Here is a 12,401-nt window from a genome sequence, read left to right on the forward strand (position 1 = left end):
CTGCTCCAAATTCATAGTCTGTGCAGTGGGGATAATGCCTCATATAGATGTGAGGTATAAATGTTTGAAAAGTGCATATCACAGTGTCAGGAAAGTAGTGTTATATAAATGCTAGTTATTACATTGAATAATTTCTTTTTATTTCAGCAGATCCTTCATCATATTAGTTATCTTATACATAATAAAACATGACTTTTCAAATCATCTTAAGCTCAGTAGTGTCTCTACATTACGTGTCAGTGTTATTCTCCAAGAAGCCTTTCCTGGCCGCCTTTCTCATCTCTGAACTTTTATTAGACTTACTTGGGAACATAAATTAGCACTTCATTATTGTTAAGCTATATGACCAGTTTTAGTTTTGTGTCACCAACTCAGTTGGTGTTAAACACTTGGAGAGCTAAAATCATTTCTTAGGTATCTTAATATCTCTTTAGTGCAAAACATAATCAGAGCTTGCTGTTTAGTGGTCAGTTAGGACAGACAGAAAGTAAAATCAGATCAGATCAGATCAGTCGCTCAGTCATGTTCAACTCTTTGCGACCCCATGAATCGCAGCACGCCAGGCCTCCCTGTCCATCAGCAACTCCCGGAGTTCACGCAGACTCACGTCCATCGAGTCAGTGATGCCATCCAGCCATCTCATCCTCTGTCGTCCCCTTCTCCTCTTGCCCCCAATCCCTCCCAACATCAGAGTCTTTTCCAATGAGTCAACTCTTCGCATGAGGTGGCCAAAGTACTGGAGTTTCAGCTTTAGCATCATTCCTTCCAAAGAAATCCCAGGGCTAATCTCCTTGAGAATGGACTGGTTGGATCTCCTTGCAGTCCAAGGGACTCTCAAGAGTCTTCTCCAACACCACAGTTCAAAAGCATCAATTCTTCGGCACTCAGCCTTCTTCACAGTCCAACTCTCACATCCATACATGACCACAGGAAAAACCATACATAGCCTTGACTAGACAAACCTTTGTTGGCAAAGTAATGTCTCTGCTTTTGAATATGCTATCTAGGTTGGTCATAACTTTCCTTCCAAGGAGTAAGCGTCTTTTAATTTCATGGCTGCAGTCACCATCTGCAGTGATTTTGGAGCCCAGAAAAATAAAGTCTGACACTGTTTCCACTGTTTCCCCATCTATTTCCCATGAAATGATGGGACCGGATGCCACGACCTTCGTTTTCTGAATGTTGAGCTTTAAGCCAACTTTGTCACTCTCCACTTTCACCTTCATCAAGAGGCTTTTGAGTTCCTCTTCACTTTCTGCCATAAGGGTGGTGTCATCTGCATATCTGAGGTTATTGATATTTCTCCTGGCAATCTTGATTCCAGCTTATGTTTCTTCCAGTCCAGTGTTTCTCATGATGTACTCTGCATAGAAGTTAAACAAACAGGGTGGCAATATACAGCTTTGACGTACTCCTTTTCCTATTTGGAACCAGTCTGTTGTTCCATGTCCAGTTCGAAACGGTATATCACTTTATGCTTAAAAGGATTTGTTAGCTTGTTGCATCCAAAACCTAGTTTAATAGTGTTTTGTTTTGTTTTAGGTTCCTAAATATTTGTCGCAGCAATGGGCTAAAGCCCCTGGAAGAGGTGAAGTTGGGAAGCTGAGGATTGCCAAGTAAGTTATTTATGAATTTTTGACATTTTATGAAACTTGTTTGAATTTATTTTACAAGTACTTTTAAATGTAATGAGTTCTTTTTCAAACAGAGAATTTATCTGGAAAATAAGAAATGATGAGCTTACCAAGGCTTGTTAAGAGCTGGTTAGGTGCCCTGTAAGGATTTGTGTGTGCACATGCGCGCGCACACACACACACACTCACTCCTCTAATGACAAGTATAAATATCAAGTACAATTTGCTGCTAAAATCTATTGGCAGTAAAGTAGCAGAGTATGTAGTTCCCTCATCCGTCCTCTGCATCTTTGAGGAGGTATGCTTGAGTTGGCCATTGAAGGATTTTGCCATTGTGCCACCATACCTATTTATAGAGGCTTTGGAAGAGGGTAGGGAATACCTTGCAAACAGCACAAGAGTGTTTGGTGTTTCCTGGTTGAGGAACTGGCCTTTTTGAAAGGGAAGCCCCTGTAGCTCAGCTGGTGTCAGCCACAGGCCTTGTGTTCCCTTCTTTCTGTCCATTCATTCATAGTCCAGCTCTAATCCGATATCCACTCCCACTCCTCCACTGAAACAGCTCTTTTCTGCCACCAGTATCCTCCTCTTTATCACTGAGTTTTTGCTTGTTAACAGACTACCCCAAAGTTTAGTGGCTTAGAACAAAACCATTTTATTTATTTTTAATTCTGTGGGGGCAGTTCTAGACAGTTCTTGTTGTGGCTGACCTGGCTGGTCTTCCTGGCTAGAATGATCTCGCCTGTGTGTCTGGGGTTGGCTTACTGTCAGCCGGGGCCAGGGCCACCTGTGTTTCCTCTCCATTGTGTTCATTCCCATGATGGTGAAAGAGTTCCTACAGCGAAAGACAGGGAAGCCCCGCGGCACAAACACTTAGCAAACCTGTGCTTGCGTCATGTTTGCCACATGTGACTTGCAGTAGACGCCGCCTCCAGGTGGGATTTGCGGTAAAGAATTGGTTGCCTTTTTTAAAAAAAATACAGAAACAGTCTACCATATTCATGGGCTTCCCTGGTGGCTCAGTGGTAAAGAATCTGCCTGCAGTGGAGGAGATGTAAGAGGCAAGAGTTTAATCCCTGGGTTGGGAAGATCCCCTGGAGGAGGAAATGGCCACGCACTCCAGTATTCATGCTTAGAGAATCCCATGGACAGAGGAGCCTGGCAGGCTACAGTCCATGGGGTGCCAGAGTTGGACACGACTGAGCACAAGCACCGCATCCGTATTCTAAAATGCAAGGGTCAACTAGCAGCCCTTCTCGGTGGGCCTTCAGCATAACTTGACAGGGTTGATCACTTCTACCCTCACACCGTGCTGTTTTCATCTCACTTCTGAGACATCGCTCTGTTGGTGGCTCCTTCTCATCTTCTCAGTCTCTGAATGTTATTTGAACCCCCTCTGGAGGTGTTCTTTGGAGGAGCAACGCTATGTTCTTGGATGGCGTCATGTCTTTAAAGTAAGAAACTTTGACACTTTCTTGTGTTTATGCCCCTAAGTACTTTTTGTTCTTTATCTTACTTACCTTTGTTTCAGATAGATCTTTTAGTTCTTCCTTTTGTTTTCACAAGCCATATTGGAAGCAGGCCTGCTTTTATATCCAGAGTTCTGAAATTAGGTAGAGACTGGTAGTATCTTAAGAATCTACTAACATTTAATAGCAGAACCAGCGTGAATTCAGTCCTTTGAGTGGTAAGAAAACTCAAGCAGCTTCCAGTTCTGGCCCTGTCACTTACTGTCCGTGAGACTGTGGACAGACACTTAATCTTCTGAGCTTAGATTCCCTTCCTTTCCCTGCCATGAATATTGCATTCCTGAAAATCTCTGTGTACAGAAAATACCTAGTTTAGGAATATAAAATCTTTCTCTTGGTATGAGGAAGAGGGAGTTAGTATGGGAAATAGAGTCAAAGGAGCTGAGGTGTAGGGAGACCTATGCAAGCCCTGAAGGTGAAAGTGTAAGTCACTCAGTCGTGTCCGACTCTTTGTGACCCCATGTACTTCTCCAGGCCAGAATACTGGAATGGGTAGCCTTTCCCTTCTCCAGGGGATCTTCCCGGCCCAGGAATCGAACCCAGGTCTCTCGCATTGCAAGTGGTTTCTTTACCAGCTGAGCCACATGGGAAGCCTATGCAAGCCCTAAGTACTGCTTTGATGCCTAAAGCATCTACTAAAGATAGCATGCTAACTAGTCAGTATGGGTGTGCTGAGATTTTTCTTGATCACTCTTTGGAAGGAAATTTCAAACGTGTCCTTAGTTTAAAGCAGGTATTTTATATAGTCACACCCAGTATGCCTAGGGTAGCCATGTCCCCATGTTATGGCCGGTTTACATGTTTTACAGTTTACGAAGTTTTCTGTGCAGTTATTAATAGTGTCCCTTCTTTTACTCCCAGAGTATCCTGGTTTTGGCAATAAACTGTATGTAACTTCCGTGCTGGCTCAGGTGGTAGAGAATCTGCCTGCAATGCACTGAGACCTGGGTTTGATCCCTGGGTCGGGAAGATCCCCTGGAGGAAAAAATAGCAACCTACTCCAGTATTCTTGACTGCCCTGGTGGCTCATACGGTAAAGCGTCTGCCTACAATGCTGGAGACCCGAGTTAGATCCCTGGATTGGGAAGATCTCCTGCAAAAGAAATGGCAACCCACTGCAGTATTCTTGCCTGGAAAATCCCATGGACAGAGGACCCTGGCAGGCTATAGTCCATGGGGTCACAAAGAGTTGGACACAACTGAGCAATTAATACACACTTGCCCTTAATAATAACAGATGTATGTGTATTTTCAGTTCAGTTCAATCGCTCAGTCGTGTCCGACTCTTTGCGACCCCATGAATCACAGCATGCCAGGCCTCCCTGTCCATCATCAACTCCCGGAGTTTACTCAAACTCATGTCCATTGAATCGGTGATGCCATCCAGCCATCTCATCTTCTGTCGTCCCCTTCTCCTCTTGCCCCCAATCCCTCCCAGCATCAGGGTCTTTTCCGATGAGTCAACTCTTCGCATGAGGTGGCCAAAGTATTGGAGTTTCAGCTTCAGCATCAGTCCTTCCAATGAACACCCAGGACTGATCTCCTTTAGGATGTGTATTTTATATGTAGATTAAAAGCCTAGCAGATTTTCTGCTGCTGCTGCTAAGTTGCCTCAGTCGTGTCCGACTCTGTGCAACCCCATAGACGGCAGCCCCCCAGGCTCCCCCGTCCCTGGGATTCTCCAGGCAAGAACACTGGAGTGGGTTGCCATTTCCTTCTCCAATGCATGAAAGTGAAAAGTGAGAGGGAAGTCGCTCAGTTGTGTCCGACTCTTAGGGACCCCATGGACTGCAGCCCACCAGGCTCCTCCATCCATGGGATTTTCCAGGCAAGAGTACTGGAGTGTGGTGCCATTGCCTTCTCCGTAGAAGAGCTAGATGCTGTTAATGATGAGAACAGATATATAGTGATTGGTTCCCCAAAATTGCTATAGAAATGCTTGAAAAGAGCTTGTTCTGGAGTATGTCTCCTGACTACCTCATTTATGTTTCTAATTTACTTATTTTTCATTCTTCTTACTGATTATTAGAGTCACTATTAAATAAGTGTAGGATAAGTGAGGAATGGTTTAGCAGTGCATGTGACTAGGTTATCAAGACTTAATTTCAGCTAAATAGGAGTCATTAAAGTTTTGTGGCTGTAAACAAAAGGCTTCATTTATTGGACAATTGTTGTTTTGCGTGAAGTGGGCTGATAACCCCACTCTTCTCTGTCAGTTAGCTTACAGGGCAGACATTGTGTTCCATTTTCAGTGCTGTGTTTAGAGACATGGACAAATAAGTTCATTCAGTGGAGTGAGACTAGGACAGTGAGAAAACGAAAATCAATTTCATGTGAGGAGCATTTGAAGGGACTGTGGCCATTCAAGAGAAGATCTAGGGCAAACCAGGTGAAACTCTCTTGTTTTTAAAAACTGCTGCTGCTGCTGCTGCTGCTAAGTCGCTTCAGTTGTGTCTGACTCTGTGCGACCCCATGGACGGCAGCCCACCAGGCTCCCCCGTCCCTGGGATTCTCCAAGCAAGAACACTGGAGTGGGTTGCCATTTCCTTCTCCAATGCATGAAAGTGAAAAGTGAAAGTGAAGTCGCTCAGTCGTGTCCGACTTAGCGACCCCATGGACTGCAGCCTACCAGGCTCCTCCATCCATGGGATTTTCCAGGCAAGAGTACTGGAGTGGGGTGCCATTGCCTTCTCCATTTAAAACTAGAATATGTATAATTAAGTATTGATGTTTAGAGGCAGAGTAACCCTTTATGGGTTATCTGTGTGGTTCAAAAAACATATATTTGGGTAAAAAAATAAAAAACAGCTAAGGTTTTAAAAAAGCAGTGTGCCATACTGATAAGGAGAGTATGGACTCAGGACTCCGTCAGCTCTGGGCTTTATCCAGACCTTGTCATTTACCAGCCGTTTGACTCTGAGGAAGTTGCTTATTACCCTTTCTTGTTTCCTCATCTGTTAAAAGGAGATGGTATTAATACCTCATGGATTCAGTGTGTGTAAAATACTTAGTAAGTGTTCACGTACCGTCATAACTACCCAGTACAGGCATAGACCGCGTCATGTCTGATGTCTTCTCTCCTGCTCCGATCTCCCAGAGTTAAGCAGCAGCAGCAGCTTCCTGTGCGATTGGCCAAGAACTGAAAGAGGGCTTATGGAGTAGAGGAATCGAGAGTGGCAGAGAGGGGAGGGGGAGACGCGCAGCTGCGAATGCAGCTCTTCCTCAGTGTGGTCTGTTGACACCTGAGAAAAAGGAGAGTCTAGTTATGAACAAGCTGAGAGTAACAGCCTAGTGTAACAGTTGCCAACATTTGGGCCGTTTCATCAGGCATTCCCTGCCACATCCCTAAATCATTGTACTTGCTTTTTGTTTTAATACCTTTGAACATCTGATGGGTACTGCATTTTAATTCGTTTACAGTTTTGCTTTAATTTTAAAACCAGCCTTTCTACATAACCATCCTGCCTCAGAAAACTTCAGTTTTTAAAATCTTTGATAAATGTCATGTTTTACTGACAGTCATACAGTCTGTGCTAATACAGCTTCTCTCAGAGATGTGTAATTTCTAGTTTTATTTCTAAACACATTTAACATTCAAGGTCGTGGGGGCCCACTAATAATGGAAAATATGCAAATAAAAATCAGTGAGATAATTTTCTGTTATAAAAATTGACTGTGTTTAGAACAGAGTTACACTGTGGATAGGAGTTTAAATCGGTACAAACCTTCTGAAGGGCAGTCTGGCAACACACATGTATATTAATGCACATATATATATGTACACACACGTACGTATATGTACATGTCTCGAACACACAAGCACAGATATACACTGCTGCTCAAAACAAAGCAAGATGACAGTCCACTGTTTCTCTCCCGGTCAGCTCGCCGCGCAAGCATTATGTGCAGTTCTTGGTGCTGCCCTTACAGAAAGACATTGAGAGACTCATCTCGCAGAGGGGGACTCAGACAGTGAGAAAGCTAGGATGTTAATAATAAAATCCTTGTGCCTTTGACCCAGCAATTCCATCAATTTCTAAAACCTATCCTGTGGAAATAACAAGTGTGCTTGTTATACTTGTTAGTGATGCAAAGATTGATACTCGTTTGATGCAAAGATTGATAATCGTTTCAGCATGGTTTGTTATGAAGAAAAATGAGTAGCATTCTCAAATTTCTTAGTAAGGGATTAATTAAGTAAACTGGGGACATTTTAAAATTGCTTAATATTTTTCATTTGAAACAGTCTCAAGCAGCAGAAAAGTTGGAAGAACAATATAAAGAACTTTTCCACCAGATAGGTCCATGTAATACAGCATTCTTCTGTGACTTCAGGGACTTCCCTGGCAGTTCAGTGGTTAAGACTCCATGCTTCCACTGCAGGGGACTCAGGTCTGACCCCTGGTCAGGGAACTAAGAACCTGCTTGCAGTGCAGTGCGGTCAAAAATAAAATGAAATATTCCCATGGGATTAATGTGAATTTTTTTCTCCTATAGGATTATAAATAGAATAGTTAGGAGAACCAAGTGAAAGTGAAGTCGCTCAGTCATGTCCGACTCTTTGTGACCCCATGGACTGTAGCCTACCAGGCTCCTCTGTCCATGGGATTTTCCAGGCAATAGTACTGGAGTGGATTGCCTTTCCTTCTCCAGGGGATCTTCCCGACCCAGGGATCGAAGCCAGGTCTCCCGCATTGTAGACAGACGCTTTACCGTCTGAGCCACCAGGGAAGTCCTAATATTAATCTCTGTAAATGTAATATTTTAATGTACATACGAAGTTGTGTTTCTTTTATTAATAGTTCTTAGCTTACATTTGGAAAAAACATGAAATTAAATAATTGAAATGTTTTCTTTTCTCTCTTTCAGAAATCAAGGAAGGACCGAGGTAAGATTATTTCTATGGAAATTTTATTTAAAACACGAGATTATTTTACTATGCATTAGGGTTAGTAAAAAGAGGGTAGTGTCTGCTCTGGAAAACTCCACATGAAACTGGTGGCTGGTCAGGAAAACATAGTAGTATAAATGCCGCTCTTGTGTGAGTGAATAGGCTCCTTTCTAGTTGCTCATACTTAGCATTTTTCTACTTTGACTTAAATATCCCCTCTCTTAGTACTATGAAAACTAGTATTGCTTCAGTAATACTTGAACATTATTTCAGAGTGGCAAATGTATTTGACACAGATTTTTGAAGGCCTTAGATTTTGACCCATTGAGTCTAGGACATAATTTGTGGTACCTGTCACGTACTAGAGAGATACTTAAATAATACTTCATAATCTTTCTATGTGATTGAGAGATCAGCACTTTATAAATCCCTTTGATGAAAAATTTGGGGAGATATGGTAAAAAGCATTTTGAAAGATTGGGTCTTTCAAAAAAGACCTACTGGGTCTTTTCATTCTAAACCTCAATATTGAGTTATCCTTATAAATATTTAGTTGTATTTGTTGAAATATTTGAAAGTAAAACAGCACCATGTACTCATATGGTAGTCATTGGCTCTGAAAAAGAAAGGCATCCTCTGCTTATGGGAGTGTTTAAGATCTCTTCCCCCTGCTTCAGGCAGTTGCTTTCTTAATACTTACTGTTCACTCATTCAGCAAATACTGGTTTTCTTCTGTGTGCCGGACATTTTGCTCAGAGATGGGTGGATGAACAAATGGATGGATGGATAGTTCTGTTTGTCTATCCATCCATCCACCTAATATTTATATAATTTATTTACAGGTATAAATATAACAAGACGTGGTTCCTTGACCGCAAATACCTTAGGGAAACAAGTTACTTCTATTTTACAAATAGAGTTTTTTCAGCCATAGACATTTGAAAGCTGTCTTTATAATGGTAGATTAACCCCATTGTTCAGACAAATAGATTTATGACTAATTAGTAAAGCTTATTTGATAAAATTTTTAAAAGTGCTTCATAAAATGATTGGAAAAGATTCACATTAAAATATTTGATTTATAGTCACAGTTTCTGTACAGATACTTTGAATACAAAAGTATATTGTAATAAGCTCTCATTAATGTGTCTACTAGGTTTCATTTACTTTGAATGAGGATCTTGCAAATATTCATGATATTGGTGGAAAACCGGCTTCAGTCAGTGCTCCTAGAGAACATCCATTTGTCTTACAAAGTGTCGGAGGACAGACATTAACCGTGTTCACTGAGAGCTCCTCAGGTGAGTGGGCACAGAATCATTTAAATGCAATTCCTGGATGTGTCGTGTAGATTATCTCTCTCAACACACTCTCGAAGGTCATGACCAGGGCTGTTCCACCTATGGTTCTTTCTACCTCTAATTCACATTATGCTACTTCTCTGCTCAGTGCTCGAAGTCCTTTCCTGTGATTGATGAATTTTTGACTGTTACTGGAAGGGTTTAATTTCCATTTGGGGCATGAAGAAATAGAACAAAGCAGATGGAAGAGTGTGGTGCATCAAGCTGTCTTCTAGGATGTTGAGGAAACAGTATTATGAGTTTTGCCAAGATAAGGTCATCCTTGCCTGTTTTGGTAAATTGATATTCAGCAACTGTAAATTGTGTTTTAAAAAATACTGCTTAATACTAGGGAATATTTAGTCAAAATATAGGAAATACTTTGGCTCTTGTGTGCTTTCTGTATTTCTTAATGCATAGGGATTGACTTCTTTTAATTGATATCTACTTCTAAGAAGCTCTGCATGATTTTTAATTTTGTTTGTTTGCTCTTAAATGTTTTAATAGCGCAGTAAAAGGGGAGCAGGTGTTTCAGTTTGTGAATTAAATATAGAGGGGACTTTTTTGGTGGCATATGTAAGAGTATATGTTCATTTTCATTGTTTCTTGGTTTTTAAGCTTCACTGAATTTGCAATACTACTAGTAAAGCAACAGGCTATCTCATTTTAACAGAACTAATTTCTCATACCTAATTCAGAAAGTTTATTTGGTTGTATAAAAAAAAAATCCATGGTTTGTTGTATTTTCATTAACCATTACAAAGAAAGGTATAAGAAATTATATGTTAAGAACATTATTGTTTTAACAGAATATACAGTTGATCCTTGAAAAATGGGAAGGTTAAGGACACAAAGACTCACAGTTGAAAACACAGGTATAGTTTACAGTGGGCTCTTCGTGTCCAGGGTTCCTCCATGTTTGCAATTGTGTGTGCTCGAAGTCAGCAAGTATAGATTGAATAGTGGTTTTTACCATTGAGAAAAATCCGCATTTAAGTAGACCCTTGAAGTTCAAACCCATGTTCTTCAGGGGTCAGCTGTACTCCAGCAAATTTTTGTGGTGTCTTAGATTGCCAGTATCTGCATAAACTGATGTCAGAAAATCATTGGGTTTTTTTTTCCCCTTGGATGTAGAGTTTAAAAAGTGGTAAATTGTAAATTTTCTGTCATGTGGTTTAAAGTTAAGGAAGGTGAAATTGTTATTTACTCAATTGTGTCCAAATCTTTGCGAGCTCATGGACTGTAGCCCACCAGGCTCCTCTGTCCATGGAATTCTCCAGACAAGAATACTGGAGTGGGTTGCCATTCCTTTCTCCCAGGGATCAAACCTTGGTCTCCTGCGCTGCAGGCAGATTCTGTACCATCAGCCACCAGGGTTTGTTTTATTTCATTATTCTGTTGCCGTAATTTTTAGTGTAATATTACAGGAAGTAGAGAACATTAAACATATGCATTTTCTCCTGGAGAAGATTCAACCATTCAACAAATGTTTATTGTGTCTACATTGTGCAGGGCACAGCATAGGCACAATTAGTCTAGCAACTGGTTGGATTTAATAAGACCTGTCGAACCCGTGAGGTTTCCTCTACTTCTATGGTTGTTCCTGGAGTGGAAGAGGTGTGGCACCAAAATGATAAAAAGGAAACAGTCTGAAAAAAGAGCCTGAGGTGGGGAAACTTGTAATTCCTTGGTAGAAAAAGGCACCCTGTTTCAGATTTTTTACCTTTTATCAGGTTGGTAGTTTTTCTGAAGTATGACTCATTGCTGGTACTTACACAAAAGACGGTGATTTAGAAAGCTGAGGTTTGTTATCGTCAAAATTAATCTTTCGTATTTAATCTTGTAAATCCTTTCGTTAGTGTTGTGCTCTTTCTGAACATGTTGTATTCACATTTGGGGTTACAGTATACTCCAAAGTGAATATGGCTTTATGAGGATTATCTTGCCAGGAATATGGAAAAGGATCAAGACTGTTCTTCTTCTGGAGTTTGTACAGTATGTTCTTTGTAGAACTGTGATAATGCACGTGAGGTCTAAGTTGCCGTTAGATGGTGCACACTCCAAGGCAAGTCTTTGGTGCCTAATGTCAGTTGTTCTGTCTCATGTCATTGTTCCCTAACTCTCTTTGCACCTTTCTTTTTTTTCTATATATATTTTTTATTTTATTTGGCTGCATTGGGTCTTAGTTACAGCATGTGGGGTCTAGTTCCCTGACCAGGAGTCTAACCTGGACCCTCTCTATTGGGAGCACAGTGTCTTCACCACTGGACCACCAGGGAAGTCCCTCTTTGCATCTTTCCATGGTTTAATTTCCTTGAGGACAAAGGTGGAAGCTGAAGGCTATTGCAGTAATCCAGGGAACGGATGACAGAGATTTGGATCAGCGTGGTAACAGTGACAAAGGTCTAGTCTCTCATCTGATGTTCCGTCCCATCCTTTGTTGTCTTAACCGACAATCCACTTGGGTTTCTCATCACCTGAAATGCAGAAGATACAAAATCAGCTTGACTTCTTCATTCCTTTATTCTCCATATGTCCGTATCTCTGTCAGTGATACATCGTTCTGTTCTGAGCCTCCTCTGACTCTCACATTCAGTCAGTTGCTTGTTAGGTTATTTCTATAGTAGAAATACACATTTCCTTCTTGTTTTTTTTTTTTTAAATAATATTCGTTTTTATTCATTTGGTTCTGCTGGATCTTAACTGCGGCTCATGCAGTGTGTTTTAGCCGTGGCCTGTGGAATCTGGTTCTCTGACGAGGGACTGAACTCGATCCCCCTCCATTGAGAGTGCGGAGTCTTAGCCACTGAAACACCAGGGATGAACCATGTACACATTTCTTGATATCACTTAACCCACTGTCCTCGGAACACTTCAGCTGTCCTCTCTACCCTCCAAGCTTCTAGAATCCCTTCTCCCTCCCCAGAGCCTCCCGACACTGCTGCCTCTCCTTTTCCCCTTATTTTCCTCTGCCAGGGATTTGTTTGCTTTTTATAGTCATAACTAGCTT

General features: G+C 41.4%; 1 protein-coding gene across 4 annotated transcripts in view; it reads left to right on the top strand.

Annotated features, from left to right (window-relative positions):
• GTF2F2 (general transcription factor IIF subunit 2) overlaps nucleotides 1–12,401 on the top strand; it is a 136,140-nt gene that overhangs the window by 13,026 nt on the left and 110,713 nt on the right. For all 4 annotated transcript variants that reach the window (XM_055542031.1, XM_055542032.1, XM_055542033.1 and 1 more), the window contains exons 2-4: nucleotides 1,543–1,616; nucleotides 8,030–8,048; nucleotides 9,208–9,352. In XM_055542031.1, coding sequence (XP_055398006.1) covers nucleotides 1,543–1,616; nucleotides 8,030–8,048; nucleotides 9,208–9,352 — 238 coding nt within the window. The remainder of the gene's footprint in view (nucleotides 1–1,542; nucleotides 1,617–8,029; nucleotides 8,049–9,207; nucleotides 9,353–12,401) is intronic.

The sequence above is a fragment of the Bubalus kerabau genome, chromosome 12, assembly GCF_029407905.1.
Source record: "Bubalus kerabau isolate K-KA32 ecotype Philippines breed swamp buffalo chromosome 12, PCC_UOA_SB_1v2, whole genome shotgun sequence".
Classification (NCBI taxonomy): domain Eukaryota; kingdom Metazoa; phylum Chordata; class Mammalia; order Artiodactyla; family Bovidae; genus Bubalus; species Bubalus kerabau.